Source organism: Megascapheus bottae, chromosome 18, assembly GCF_031878675.1.
Source record: "Megascapheus bottae isolate mThoBot1 chromosome 18, mThoBot2.hap1, whole genome shotgun sequence".
Lineage (NCBI taxonomy): Eukaryota > Metazoa > Chordata > Mammalia > Rodentia > Geomyidae > Megascapheus > Megascapheus bottae.
This window is the reverse complement of record NC_143526.1, coordinates 9,254,204-9,270,389: the sequence shown is the minus strand read 5'-3', so window position 1 is coordinate 9,270,389 and position 16,186 is coordinate 9,254,204. Positions and strand designations below refer to the sequence as shown.

Genomic DNA, 16,186 nt, shown 5'->3' with positions numbered 1-16,186 from the left:
ACCTATATGTGTGACCAATTATTATTTTATTGCCTATAATTTAACTTGACTATATCAGATACTTAAATATATATGAATAGGAATATGAACTGAGGTAGGAAAATGATTGGGAGAAAAAGGTTTCCAACTCCTGAATTATAGGCAGTCACTTAATGTTCTTAATGTGGGCATAGAATTTGACATGCTTTCAGAATCATTGCAAAGATATTAATGTTCATGGATTCCTCATTTTACTGTAAACCTGGGATATGCGCCTAAATCCGTGTGAAGATTTGAAGTTTTTAAAGTCTCTTCTATGGCCTTGTTTTGTAATTTCATTTTGTCCTCTAAAGAAGGTCTTTTCTTTTTCTTTCAGAATTTAGTTACCCGAAGATTTCTATCTGTTAATATGAGTGATGACTTTTTTTACATAACTTTTTTTCTAATATAAATTTCTCTCTGCATTGGTATTTCACCAGCTCCATTTTAATTCATTTTAGAGAGATCTCTATTCAGCTGACACCTAAAATAAAATCAACTGTGGCTTTCTTTACCAGTTGGGTATATTTTTATAAGAATTTATTAACATTGATTTTTACAAACAAGTATTCAAGAAGGGAATCTCTTAATTTCTAGAACATAATCAAAATTAGGCTAAGGGTTTGTATATCATAGATACATATTAATCAATGTAATAAAACATTATATCTATAGACTCATAAGATTTTATGTCTATGTAGTTGTGTTTATATTTCCTGTACTATGCCAGTTTGATATTTTTAAGGAAACTATCAGTGATGATTCATCTAAAAACTATGATTGTTACAATGAAGGTGAATTTGATCATATCCTATATTTCATTCATGTCTTAGATATTTGTGAATAACCCTGTGAAATATATATATATGTATATATAATGCATTAATATATATGGGTATATATATTCATCTAGAATCCTTTTTTATTTTGTCAAGTTGTGGCACTTGAACTCCGGGCCTGGTTGCTATCCATGAGCTTTTCAGCTTAAGACTATTGACCTACCTCTTTGACCCCAGCTCCACTTCTGGTTTTCTGGTGGTTAACTGGGGACTTTGAAACATTATTCTTAGATCGCAGCCTCCTGAGTAGCTAGAATTACAGTGAGCCACCATGACCAGCAAGAAGCATTTTTAAAGGTATATATGTTATGTATGAAATATGTCTGCTTTTATCCACAGATATTCTATATAAAATTTTAATCGTCTTTAGATCTAACTTCTTACTTTCAGTAACCCTTAAACTTGATATACTCTAAACCCAAACCAGTTCAGGCAAGATTTTCAAATTATCCATTTTTAAAGATTAATAGTTTAGAAAGAGAAATTTTAAAGTGTGTTTTCCAACCATTATCTCTATAACTATGTAAAGAAATAGTCAACATTATCATATATCGAAATACTTTTAAGGGTCTTTTCAATAAGCTAACTTTTCATTCCTGTATGTTCTGGACAGTTCTTTCTTCCAGTACCAGATAAAGATAAAAGGAATTTATACTTTGGGTGTACAAATAGCCCAGAAATGAACACTTTAAATAAGAAAATTGCTTAATTCTCTCTCTGGAAGTAACTGAGAGAACTTTTTCCCTGAATTCACTACTTTTAGATATGTCATGTAACACACATGTGTGGATATATATGTATATATGAAAGACATATGTATTTACTTATACATATATTCAAGCACATACATATATAGAATATATATACATATTCTATATATGTGGGGGGTGTATACAGGACACACATGAGAGGCTATTTCTCTAACAACATAAAAAAGAAATTTCATTTTTACCTGTTTTCCATATAAAGGCTTTCCTGGGAGCAAACTGACTGAAAAAAAAAAAAAAAGGACTTGTATCAGATGTTCAGGTGTGCTGAGGGACCCCAACTCTATTCCTGAATTAAAATACTTCCCCCCTCTTAGGAGAAAAGGATGAAGAAAATTTATGTACAAAAGAAGGGGGAAAATGGGTTATCATGTATGCTGAACGATTAACCAATTCTCATGCAGAACAGGAAGTTTTTCCATCAAGGCATCTTCAGATTGAAACAAATTTAGCCCTGGTCCACATCAAGATGAGAAGTGATGTGAATGAAAACTGCTGGAGAAACATAGAAGTCAGATTTTGAGCAAACTAGCTTTATCTGGAGCTGCTCAGTTGCAGCGTAAGGTAGTATCCCCCCTAAAACTTAAAGCAGACATGCAATCTTAACACAGGCCACCCAAGGGTGGGAGCTCAGGGAAGGCATTATTCTGTCTTCACTGCCTCATACTGAGACAATCTCTTGAAAGAAAAAGAGAGGCTACAAGTCTCTCAGAACTAATCCCATCATTAATCTTACATAAGGGGGTGAGCAAAAGGCAAGTTTTAACAAATGAAACTAATTAGGAAAGCATGATCAAGTTCTGTCTGTTTTTTTTTCCTCAGTTCCTCAAACAGAAACAAAATGGCTTTCTTTTCCACATCTGTTCATTTAACATTCATTTCTCTCCTATCCTGTATTTAATACACAGTGCAGGGCAAGATACAATTCCATACTGAAGAAAGGTGGGTGGAATCAAATGTCAACCAAAGAAAAAGAAAAATCTTCAAACACAGTGCTGTCTGTATAAAAGGACTCAAAATTTGAGATAACCATTTCCAAGATGTTAGATACATATAAACGCAGTGGTATTGGTTGGGTAGTTAGTTGATATGTGATAGATAAATAACCCATTCAAGGGTTCAAGAGAGACATTTAGGTCTATGTTAAGCCAAAGTAAAACAAAATGAGCACTTATGAATTATCAGTAATTCCTAGATTCGAAGACACTAGTAATGCAACCCCTGTTCACAGAACCATGCAGAAGCTTGGCTTTTCTTCATTTTGCTAGATACATCACTTCTTCCCACTCAGCCAAAAGGCTCCGTTTAAGACTACTGTTTTTTCTCTGTTCTAGGCACAGCAGTGAGGGGCATCTCTAGTCAGTTCTGGTTTCATCTTTCTGTATTCAACATGGTTCTTGCAGACAAGTGTGTGGTAACCTTACTGAGCCAAAAGCAAAAGCTGCCAATTAAAAGAGAAAGCTTTTACGAATAGCTTTCTCCAGTTGGACTTTTATGTATAGAAAAAAACAAATGAAGGTTGCATCCACCTTGTCCCTACAAAGACCTTTCTTTCATTCTTGGCTACAGGCTTTGTCTTCATTTCTTAACTTTGGGTTTACTACTGGATAAAATCATAGAAGAAAGTGAGGTTTTTCCAGGTGTACATTCTTAGTCCCGTACTTTTGCTGCCTCCCAACTCTTCTAGCTGGATAGAATTCAATTAAGTTTCTAATGTTGTGATGAGTAGTGGAATTGTAAATTCCACTCCTTTGAAAAGATTGATCAAAGACACTGACCTTTTCCGATTTGTTAACCTAACAGTATTTGAGTGGTGGTAGATTACTAAAACTCTTTGTATTAACTTGTTAAGACACCAGCAAGTCAAAAAGATACTGTTTCCCAAATTATCTCTCAAGTCTATTCTTTAGATTTTTGCAAGAAGGGTCTAAGAAATCATCTCATTACCTCTTCCCTACATTTTTTAATAAATCATGAAGCGACATTTATGGCCATGATTCAGTAGCTTGTGAAAACATATTTTAGCTAGGGGGTATTAATAACTTGCACATATAATAGCAGAGAAAGATAAAAATTGTCACAGTAATTAAGTATAACATTCAAAGCTGTCACTTATATGCATCTCTAGATATAAAAGGCTTCTTTCTTTAAAGGAGAGAAACAACTTTGACTAATGGGTTGCAGAATTTCTCTCCATATCTCACCTCCTCCTCCATCCCCACCTATAACTCCTCTCCTGGGCATTATAGGCCATACCAGAAGTTCTCAGAAGAGACATCAGACTAAGTGGGTGAAGCCAGTTTGATATAAGTCTCTTTGAGTTACTATTGGCACAGAAATAGCTTCTGCTATTACTCTCCAGTAAAGATACATCTTTCCCAAATCTATATCTTTATTATTAACACAACCCTTTCAGAGTTAGTAATATCACATTGAACTGCCCATAAAATAGACTGAAATACTTGCCAAAGAAAAAGGATTATTTCCCGAAAGCTGACAACAGTTATTAGTGAAAAAAGGAATTGAGGAAGTGGGGCTGTGGCTCGAGGGCTAGGACGGTAGCCTTGAACTGAGGTGAAGAGCTTAGGGACAACTCCCAGGCTCAGAGTTCAAGCCCAATGACTGGAAACACAAACAAACAAACAAACAAAACCTAGTTGGGCCAGTAGCATGCTTGCTTAGTATGCATGAAGACCAAGGTTTGATTCCTCAGTACCATATACATAGCAAAAGCTGAAAGTGGTGCTTTGGCTCAAGTGGTAGAGCTCTAGGTTTGAGAAAGCCTAAGAACAGTTCTCAGGCCCTGAGCTCAAGGCCCAGGACTGGCACCAAAAAAATGAATTAATCTGTAGTCTGATGTGTAAACCTTAAGTTCTCATAACATCCTTAGCTCAAGATACCATGATTTTCAAACCACATTTGAAATATGTTTTCTAGAAAAGACACCAAGGTAATCCACATATTTTGATTGTGTGCCTACATAGCAAAGCATTTGCATAAGCACACATAAACACACATGCACATACATACATACACATGCACACATACTCTTTTACTTTTTGACACTAAGCTGCATTTGGAAAGCATGCAAGAGCACCTTTAACTGTAAAGCAAACCAACTCTTGCTAAATTCCAAATACTACAATCTCAGAACTCTCTCTGGTTATTTCAACTAGCAGAAACTAGGTATATAATTATTCAATATTTCAACCAGTTTGAATAACTCTATACCTAAACTAATTGACCAGCAAAGCAGATTCTCTTAGTTTATTTTGATATTTTGAACAAATTAAAGAAGACTGGTTAAGAAAAAAAGATTAAACTTCTCTGAACTCATTATCCATATGCTGGATCCTTTGCATATGTTTTATAACCAACTTAAAATACATTAGTTATTATCGTGTGAAATTATGATTTTGTTCCTGGTGCCTCAACAATCTAGGCAGAGATAGTGATAATTTGGAGTTCTAGAAATACCCTGATAAAAGTCTTCTGACATGCTATAATTACATCAATGATGAGGAAAAGTTGTTTTCCAAGAAAGTTCATGCTGCCATGCTGCCCTTGAGAGTTTGAATTAACAGAGGATGTAGAATATCTCTTGTTAATGTAGGGCTATCTCCAGTGATCCTTCTTTATGTTCCCAGCATTGGGGGAAGGCTGGGATATATACAAATAGATATGTACATATATATACATATATGTGAATACTTATGTGTGGGTATTGAGTTTGTTTCTGAGATCGTTTTGTATGTCAAGTAGCATTCAGTAGAAGCTGAGGTATATCATTCTTCAAATTAAAGATTTCCATCTTGGTCTCACTCTCTTTTTCTGGTAAATCTCATTCTGCTGAGCAAGTAGTTGCCATACCATGAAGACAACCTATGGCAGGGCAGAGGTCTGAGATCTTCAGATTATTGCCATGGAGGACTGCCAGCCACCATGTGAATGAGCCTGGACACTGATAAGGAGGTCTAGCCTCTACATGGCTGTAGAACCAGTTGACAGCTTAAAGCCAACATCTATTTAGAGACTGCATGGGAGACATCTGCCAAGCCCTCACTAAAGGCTTGAACACAGAAACCCTGAGAAAATAAGTGTTCTGTGATTTTTAGCTGTTTGTTAAACAGCTCAGTGTTGAGATATTTTGTCATGTACAATAACATAGTCACAGAGATTACTAGCAGCAGTGCTGCTAGCTTTAAACAGAGCTACCCAGGGGAAAAGACATTGGCCTTCTGCCACTTTCCCCCTTCTTAACATTTTAAGTGTTATCAGAATATGATAAAGCATAGGGAATATTCCTTTAGAAACACACACATATGCTCATAGCATATGACAAACGATCGAAGCTTCAGTTAATTCTAGAACCTCTTCTATGATCATATTTTTGAAGGAAGGATACCAATTTTAAGCGCTGTCCTGCAATACTGCATTAAAAGTAGCCCAATGTGAATGTGTCAAGTCACACGTGGTGGCCTGTAAAGACCCTTTCACCTAGTTTGGACAGAAGAGAGAGTCATTAAAGATGGCTGCCTGCTCCTGTCATAGAATGGAAAGGCTTGGCAACAGCTGGTCATGTAAACTTTCTCACACTGACACCTGCTCTTGTCGGCTACATAGCCTGTTGCTGTTTTGTAGAAAAAGTGATATGGCCATTGAGAGTGGAAATACTGTATGCCTCAGTGCTTGAACTTAGACTTTAGGTTCAAGAGTGCAAGAAGTCATTCCAATCCCTTCTTCCCATGGCACCATTCCATGCCCAGGACATGAGAAATAGCCAATCAGAAAGCAGCACCCCTATCATCTTCATACTAAGAAGGCACTCAAGTGTTTTATGTCATCTAGCTCTTGGATGTCTGGAAATGTTACTTACAAAATGGCAAGTCCTATGTATGACTAGTTACAGATATGAATTAAAGAATGAAACAAACCAACATAAGGCCATGTGTGTATTATCTGTGTGATTAGCACTTGCTTTTTTTTTAACATACTCATAAATTACTTGGCTTACTCAAATCAATATGTCAGGGGAAAATGTTTTTATGTATGTTTGTGCATGCCTAAGAAATTAAGAGTGGATAGATTAATAAGTCTCTCTGAAAAGGTCTTCAGGCAAGAATGATGACATACCTCATCCCTCTCCTATAATATCCTCACCCTCTCATGAGGATGGTGTAGCCTTTTCCATCACTCCATCTTTGTATCCAGAAAACACAATTCAAGGTCCAACATGTGTCAGGTTGTGCTTTGCACCTTCCAAAAAGCCTGGCCATAACCCAATGTTATGCTTCCAGAATTACATTTAGATCTCTAGCAATAACAATCTCCATCTCCTGTTCTCCCCTATCTACTAATTTCAGAGCTCTGGGTCAGAGTATTTGATAATTAAAATTGTAATTTAGAATATTCAAAAAAAGGAGGGTGGACAGGAGGGGAAACCTATGCAAGAGCTGGAAGAGGCTGACTCTTAGATAGCTTCAGATTTCATTACCAGCACCCTCTGAATGACCTAGAACTCTAGTCTTAGCCTGAAACCCCAAGAACAGTTGTGCTTTTCCAGATTCAGCACTGATACCCAAGCCCCTACCCCCAGTGGAGGTATGGAAGTGGAATAATGCACGTGAGTATATAGCAGTGGAATACTACACATGCATAAGGAAGATAAGTGTTTGTTTCCATGGCATAAAGAAGCCCACATGCCTGCTTTTGCTGAGGGAAGAACATAGGCCACTTGAGAAAGCTCTAAAAAAGATGAGAATAGAAAGCTCTGTGAGGATTGTTTGTCCTTCTAACTTCCTTGCATTTAATTCAGCCTTAAAAAAAACTCATCTTAAATTTTATTTAACATAATTATAATTTATCTTAACCCTAGAGGGTATAGAGTTAAAAAAATCTAGCCATGATTTCTTTGTTGGAATTTGATCAAAAGAAGAGATTTTTTTGAATATTCCCTTGACAAATTGTTCACAGAGTTTATTTGATCTGAAATTGAGGAATAGTATAATGAAGTGCCCATATTTGCAAAGGACTGAGAAAGTACTCTGTATTTGTGTGTGTGTGTGTGTGTGTGTGTGTGTGTATGTGTGTGCATGCATGTGTGTGCAACCAACTCTTTGTAATCTCTTCTTCTGCACATGGGGCATTTCTTCATGCACACTTTAGTTTTCAGTGGCATAATATGGAGGTGGAGATGGAAGCGTTTCTGCAGTCTCCCAATCTCTCTCTGCATGGAAGGTCCATTTTACTGACCAAAATTTTGCCTCTCTACTTTTATACTGATCATATCCTATGAGCACACCCAGACCATTGGCTCATTTTCCATCATTTCCCTGAACTGACTCCTTTGCTAGAAATACTTCTCCTTTGCTGCAGTTCGATTTGCTCCCTGGCTCCAGGCTCTGTCCTCCCTATCAGCTCCCTGTCTAGGGAATGAGGCTGCCTTTCTGCTTATGGAAGGCCCAGACTAAAGAGGCAATTAAAACAACTACTCACATCGTATGCAAATATTCTCTCCCTCACTCTCTGATACTCCTCTTCTCTCTCTTCAATTGATTTACTTCGTCTGTCATCTCTAAATGGATGCATTCTGTTTCGCTGAACAGAAAAAAGAAATCAGGAGGGTTATCTAAGTTGACTTGTCAGAACACAACTGTCAGCTGAGAATATTAAATGCTCATTTAAACAACTCTTACCCTATCTGTCCCTGAGGAGGCCGAGTGAGGGGACATGGGCCATGTGTAAAGAGCATGCAATGAGGAGAGACATATTTTGTTGCTTGTGGTTTCTTCCTTGCAGTAGAAGAGTAGCTCAGGTGTTCCCAAATGAGTGTAGCTAAATGTGGTATAAGTCCTGAATGTCTGGAACTTTCCCAGGAGAGGATTCTCTCTAATTTATTAGCCTGTGATCTTGACTCTTTGGAAGGAAGCAGAATTCTGGGGGGGGGGATGTGGGGGAAGAAACGGCTTTGAAAATTGGGGATAGGAGAAAGTGCATGTGTGCACATTAATTAAATAAAGGACTGAGTGGAAGACAATTTCTCTGTCTCCTAAGTGGCAGCGCTTCCTCTTTTAAAAAAAAATTGACCGATGATCCTGAAAATTGCATTGATCCAGGAGGAAGGACCTCATGACTACATGCTATATCTAAAAAAAATCCTGTTTGTCAATAAGGGTCAATTTGGAAAGAGTGAAAACAATGACTCAAAGAACCCAGCATGAGGACTGCTCTTCTTCCTCCTCTCATCTAAGCCCTTTCCTGCATCTCCACTGCCCTCCTAGCTAACTAACCTGGGCCATTGTCGACCCAGTGCCCTGCACAACACATTCATCCATCCATGCACCAGATACCCCGCTAAGTACTCTGCACGGTTACAGACTTTATAGCAGAAACATGAGCCACAGTATAGCTCAGTGGTGGTGGTGGTGGTGGTGGTGGGAGGAAAAAAACAAAAAGGTAAAAATGATGAAGAGATTTTTGTTTCAAAAGTTTGCCAGAGATGTACGTTGTGACTCAGAGTAGTTAAGATGAGATCTTGAGTGAGATGCATAGTCTTACCTTTTAAGAATGCTTAAGCAAAGTCACTTCAAAAATATCTACTTTTGATCGTCAGAGACACAAAATGTCATTGCCTTGGCATTTCTGTGACTCTCTACTAGTCTTGGGATCATTTACAGACTGTTTTCTCTTGCATTTACTTAGATTTTCTTCCTCCTCACCCTGGATCCCACACCACCTAACTAGAGAAGAGACCAGCAACCTCTCTTTACCCATGGCTCAAGTCCCACGATCAAGCCTCTTCTAGACCAACAGAGTTCTTTGTCACAAGCCAAGTACCCTGCACCCCATGCAAAACGAGCAGACGATTTTATGTGGACTAGAAAACATTGTAAGAACGCTGGATGACTAAACCGTAAACTCAAATCTCGTGTGTGTGTGTGTGTGTGTGTGTGTGTGTGTGTGTGTGTGTGTGTGTGTGACTTATTTTAGGATAGTTGCAAAATCCACCTGTCCTCACCATAACAAGGTTTGTTCTTTACAGCTACACCGGTAGGGTGGGTCATCAGTCCAGATTGATAATCCAACTCAATGTGTGCACAACGGAAGGACAGAGCTGTAGGAAGTGGAGCGACTGGCAGAGTTACACAGACATCTGGAAGTGCAGCTGACAAGCTTTCCCCCCCAACAGCTCAGAACCAGCATCCCCAGCCTCCCCGCAGCATGCAGCAAGAACTGCGCCAAGCAACCACCCATGCAGACCAGAACAGAGCCATTGCTAAAGCAACCAAGGCATGGTTTCTGGCTACCCATTGATGCCAAAAAGGGAGCAAAAGGGATGGGGAGAGAAGGGGAGAGTGTCAGAGCAGGAGGGTGGGGAGGAGAAGGGGACCACAGAGGAATCACAAAAAACATCAGTCAGCCCACCTTCAAAAACAACAATGTCAGCCACTCTCAAACTTGAGAACCAACCTGATTGTCTTCTTTATCAATACTAGAGTTATCTCGCTTCAAGATAAACCGCTTCTGGGATTCTTCACCTTTTTCATCTTTTAAATGTTCACAAAACCTTTGCTCTGGTCTGCCAGCAAAGTAAAACATATCAATAAAAAAGGCTTTTTGTTCCCCCTAACCCACACCCTGTGATTAAAGTTATTTCTTAGTTTTTTTTCCCCCAAATGAACTGCCATTTCATTAAAAAAAATTACAAATGGTTCTTTGCTTAGTGTTGCTGGCCATAGACGAGGAGACAATGTCACTTCCCAAGTACTGCGTTAGAATATTTCTTGTGTCCCTTTTTGAATTGTGAAGCTTGTTGTGTGTTCATCAACAGGGATAGAGTTGAAAAACAATTTAAAGGCTTAGATAGAAGGACAGATAGAACAACAGGCAGAGAATCGACATATATAGATACATAACATTGATGTTTTTTCTAGTTATTTTAAGTATGGTCATTCCTTAATTCAAATTCATTTTCATTTCTATTCTTCAGCACATGCACATGCTTAGAACCTGGATGTAGAACATAGGTCTGATTTAAAAATGCCTGGAAATGGAAATCAAATCCCTGACCCTATCTCAAGAGTCTACTGAAGCTGTAGTGAGAGAGAATTGCTTCAAAATTGTTTCCTTCTCCCAATACAATTCTTCTGGAATCTGGGTCCAGTATAACCAGACATTCTTGATCAGGTTTGGGGAGACAAAAGGGAGACTGGAGATATTCATGTGATTGGTAGAGGGCAAGTTTCATCTCAGACACACAAACCATGAGATGATTGTTTACATTCTCTTATTTGGCATTGTTAAAAGGAATACTTCAGCCAGGCTCAGGGGTTCACTCCTGTAATCTTAGATACTCAGGAGGCTGAGATCTGAGGATCATGGTTCAAAGCTAACCTGGGCACTTAAAAGTCTGTGAAACTCATCTCCAATTAATCACCAGAAAACTGGAAGTGGTGCTGTGGTTCAAGGGGTAGGTCAGTAGACTTGAGCTGAAGAGCTCAGGGATAACACCTTCCCCAGAGTTCAAGTTCCATGACAGACAAAAAAAAAAGACTACTTCTATTTCCATATTATTTTCCCATGATTATCACTGGGCACTCAGGATTTGGGTGGATGACAGAATGATGTCTGTTGCCAGATTCCAAGGATTAGTAAGTTATGACTCTCACTGGTGTGTGTGTGTGTGTGTGTGTGTGTGTGTGTGTGTGTGTGTGTGTGTGTGTGATGTCTGATATCCTCTGAAGTTTAGAGGGTTTCTGTCCTGTGGGGTTCATTTTGACAGTAGATGGAAAAAAACTGCTATGATGATCAAGAACTGAGGTGGTGACAAACCACTCAGCAAATTTCCTCTTTTGGCTTACAGCTCCTGAATAAGCAAACAGTACTGGGAAACAAAGCAAGGGCTCAAGTATATATTTCAGGTCTTAATGAGATCACTGTTTCCTTAAATGTGTACACATGAATTCATTGTGAGATTGAGCAGGCAGCAGAAAGCTGGGATCCTGCCAACCTGTGTTGCTAGATCTGTGTGGTATAGACAGCATTGTCACAGTGCTGGTAGTAAAAGTTGGGTGCAATAGAAGCAAATCTTCTTTTCCTCTTTAAAAGAGGAAGAACAGAAAACATTCTCAGTGTTTCTCTTGACTTCAAGTTTATAGATTGGCCCATCAGGCAGCAGCTTGGGCAAATACCATAGGGATGGTTTATAGATCCTTTGGTCTGTAACATACAATGGCTTTAAGGTACTCAAATCTGGACTCATTACATCATCTTAGTGACAAATGAAGACATTTTGCACCAAAGGTAAAACCTAATAACATATAAAGCAGAAAAATCTGGAAATGATCATATGGCTTAAGACAGAATAAATAAAATTTCAGTTTACAGAGAAGGGAGCCATTTATAGTAGAGAAATAGAAAATTTTGGTTCAGATTTGTCACAATGTATTTCGATGAAATAGGATACTGTAAAGGCTTATATTGTAATATTGTATCATATGTATATGTATACCCCTAAATGTTAACAATTCCCCAGAATGTTCTAGCTTCCCTGTATTTGGAACCAATACTTCCATGCTGGTACATAATTTTTCATTGCAAGTAAAATTGTGAGGTTGATTTAAATAAAGATGTTGATTGTATCAATGTTAATTAGATTGTGTCAATGTTAATTACATCTTCTCACATATCCCTAGGCTGTGTAGTCTGGCAAAGTGTGGCAAAAGAAATAATTTGCTTAAATTTACAGATACATTTTTGTGCTTGTTTCTAAGTGTCTGGTACTATTTGTGTAGAAATAAAAAGGTATTTAAGAATGTGGACCTTTTGATTTATAAGTGGAAGGTGAAATTTGTTTCCTCTAACTTCTTTGAAGACCAGAAACACAGAGAAGTGGTGTAATTGTTCGAAGAAGAAGAAGAAGAAGAAGAAGAAGAAGAAGAAGAAGAAGAAGGAGGAGGAGGAGGAGGAGGAGGAGGAGGAGGAGGAGGAGGAGGAGGAGGAGGAGGAGGAGGAGGAGGAGGAGGAGGAGAAGAAGAAGAAGAAAAAGAAAAAGAAAAGATGTTAAGGCTGAAAGTTGGAGAGTGCTAGACTTGAACTGCAAAGCTCAGAGACAGCACCCAGGCCCAGAGTTCAAGTCTCATGACTGCTAAAAAAATAAAGAGCATATAAAAATACCCAACTTATGTACATGTAACCCCTCTGTACTTTATCTTTACAATACATTTTTAAAGCAAAGACCAGAAAAATGAGAATTAAGGATTCTAAGTACTACTAGACAGTAAGTTTCATGTCTTTTAAGCACTTAGTTTTCAGTGGTCCCGTCTATTCTTGACATATGGGTTACATTCAGCTGAATAAAGTAATTAATCTATGTGTGGATGAATGAATATTTAACATAGTTTCTCTTAAATCACTATCATTCAGAGACAGATCTGTATTAGATATGAGGTCATAAATTCTGTAATTACAAAAAAAAGAGCATGAGAAATTGACAGGGGTGTAAGTTCAAATTTAGAACAACAGGGAGATTAGATTTATGTTTTATTTTTGACAAAAGTGGTCTATCTACTTATTATCTAACTATATTTAACTATGAGGCTGTCTTGGGAAGGGAAGGATTTGTGCATGGGAATCTCTGTTCTCCTAGTTTTAAAACATATTTATTTAACAAATGTACTAACTTTAAGTTGGCAGATTTAAGGGAGAACTCAAGTAATGTAATTCCTAAGGGCAAAGGCAAAGTTCACCTGCTGCAACAACAAAAAGGACAGGATGGGGTCAAGGAGGAGGGGGTGGAGTCTGAAGAGGGGAAGAGGGAGAGAATGCAGTCCACAGTAGATCCTACAAAATTAAGAAAAAGGAGAGAAGGGGTGTGTAGAAGAAGGATGGATGAGGGTGTTAAAAAAGGCTACATCCATCAAGATGCATTGTATTCATAGACTGCTTTGTCAAGTGGCAGTTCCTTTGTACAGCTCCTTACAGAAGATAAAAAATATAAACAAATATTTTAAGTGCTATTTAAATATTGTTGTTCAAATTCCATTTCTTTATTGCAGTTTGTTTTCTTAGAAGGATATGTTTAGAAAATATATTAATCACATAGTTATCAAACATATATAAATACTTAGGGAAAGTATATTTCTTACTGATATGAAGTATTCAGAGTACATTCTCAGCAACTACATTTCAAATGTCTTGTTGTTTTTCAAAGATTAGAATGTTCAAGTGATTAAAACCTTCCTGTTTCTTGAGAAATACAATCCTAAAAAACTTATCTAGCGTTTGCTATAAGAGAACTCAGTAAACCTTGCTAAAGAACACGTCTAATTTAAGCTCTGGCAGACTAAGGCATACATCTGAATTACTGCAAATAATTAAACTGAAAATTAACAGTAATATACCCTTTTTAAAAGTACCTTTAGCCACAAATTGAACACTGAAGGAATACTATTCCTTAATCATAAAAGGAATGGATCTAAAATAATGCTTAATGGAATTTTATTTAAAATGGAAATGAATTACAGTACTTTGAATGTATTAACAGGAGTCTGATTCTAAAGAAAATATTTTATTCTCCAAGCTAAAAAAAAAGTCATGGTATTCATGAACTGATGAGACCTCGATTTCATTCATATAGGTGAACGTTTCTTTTCCTGATGGATTTAGCCCATGAGATAACTATTTTTAATTTTCACTCTACAGTCATCTCCCCAAAAAGAAAATATCTTCTTTTTAAGATAAAAATGTTTTCTCACAAATATTCACAATATCCACTCTGAAATGCACCATTTATATGTCTAAATAATATTGGCATTTCCTGTCATTTCTAGGCACCATGAACAATAACTGTGATGAGTCCTAACTTGGAAGAACTCTTGGAGTATGTTGATGCCCAAGGTAAATACATACTTTTTTCCAATGTATCATTTCTAATTTTAGAATTTTCCTCGTGAAACTTATCCTCCTCCTCCTCCTCCTTAGCATCATCATCATCATCATCATGGCTCCCATTTTTTTAATTTCAAAATTTTAAGATTGAAGCAATAGTTCACCTTTACTGGTACTTTATTCAGTACCAGTAAATTTATTGCTTCCTCCTCTCCAGAATTTTATTTTTACTCCTTTTGTTCTCTCCTACATATAACTGGAGAATTATATATACACCAATATTGGGAGTCACTGCAATATTATTGAATTTCATTCTGAGTAACTGAAAGGTCATCTTTAATGTACTTAAACACCTAAGCAGACAAAGATTTCTGTGCCCAACAGGACAAAACATTTTGATGGTTAAGGAATTTAGCAAATGTATTTTAATTGTCAAATTAAAGAAACCCAAGTGGCACTGTTCTTTTAGTCCTATGAAAATCACAATAGAAATTTCTACAATTTTAATATCTTTATTAAAAAGTCCTCTGTCTTTCTTAAGTGTGTATTTAAGTTAGTGTATAGTGACTTGCAGTTTCGGGAGCAGGACTAAGATTTGAACTCTGAGCTTCGTGTTTGCTAGGCAAGAAGTATACTGCTTCAATATGTGTCCAATAATATTTTTCTCTGGTTATTTTTGGGATGAGGGTCCCAAACCCTCCACCCCTTGCTTGCTTCCCAGAGTTGCTGGGAGGCCAGGCACATCACATCATGCCTAGCCTTTTCTGTGGAGATGAGGTCATGTAAACTATTTTTTTTTTGCACAAGTTGACTTGGAATGAGAATCTGCCCAATGCCTGCAGCCCTTGTAAGACATGCTACTTTATCTGTTGGCCATTGCATGCCATTTCATTCTTTTTAAATGACTGTTACATGTCTTACAGATCTAATACGGGAAGTGGTAGTAAGCATTTAAACTTTGTTAGCCTTCATCAAACTTGTGTTCCTAACTTGGCACATCATTCCAAAATTTGTCCTGTTTCCACTTCTCTAATGGATTTAAAGATAAGCAGAAGAAAATAGATGAACAGAACACTTTGACTTTCCTTTACCTGCAACTATGAACTGCATTAATTGAACACGGTGATGCTGGCTCAGGAGACATGTCTCACATGGCAAGCACTTTGGCTATGTGGATTAAGAGCCTTAAGTATGTCACTTTGCTTTGACAAGTAATTCTAATGATCAAATTGGAAGGAAATAGAAATGGACCATTAGAAAAGTTGTTTTTTCTAAGGTGCAAGCAGTGAAGGTCTATAAAATACTGAACAAGTTAACTTAAGGTATGTTTTATGAATATGTACTCTTATTAAAGAATATAATATTGGCTGGTACATAAAACCACTTTTTGTAAGCACAGATATACCTCGATTGCGTGTATGTAAAAACTATAATATAAAATAGCAAGGTCACTGTTAGCCATATTTAACTCTGATTTGTGGGATAAGGCAATTTACTTCTAAAAGTATATATCTGTGAATATTACAATAAGCACTATTATTTTATAGCAGCAAAATAATGAAGGCTATTAGCTTAGGAGGATAAAAAATCAACTCCACTACTTACTAGTTGATTACTATTCAACCATTGGATTATGGACCATTATTCTTACATTATTTTCTAAATAATCTCTTG

The 16,186-nt window shown here is 37.2% G+C and overlaps 1 protein-coding gene across 9 annotated transcripts in view; it reads right to left on the bottom strand.

Annotated features, from left to right (window-relative positions):
• Arpp21 (cAMP regulated phosphoprotein 21) overlaps window positions 1-16,186 on the bottom strand; it is a 161,746-nt gene that overhangs the window by 74,573 nt on the left and 70,987 nt on the right. For 7 of the 9 annotated variants that reach the window (XM_090351871.1, XM_090351874.1, XM_090351873.1 and 4 more), the window contains exons 10-12: window positions 10,094-10,202; window positions 8,120-8,221; window positions 1,810-1,847 (exon numbers count right to left, since the gene is read on the bottom strand). In XM_090351871.1, the coding sequence (XP_090207997.1) occupies window positions 1,810-1,847; window positions 8,120-8,221; window positions 10,094-10,202 (249 nt within the window). The remainder of the gene's footprint in view (window positions 1-1,809; window positions 1,848-8,119; window positions 8,222-10,093; window positions 10,203-16,186) is intronic. The other 2 variants (XM_090351876.1, XM_090351877.1) reach the window with 1 other exon arrangement.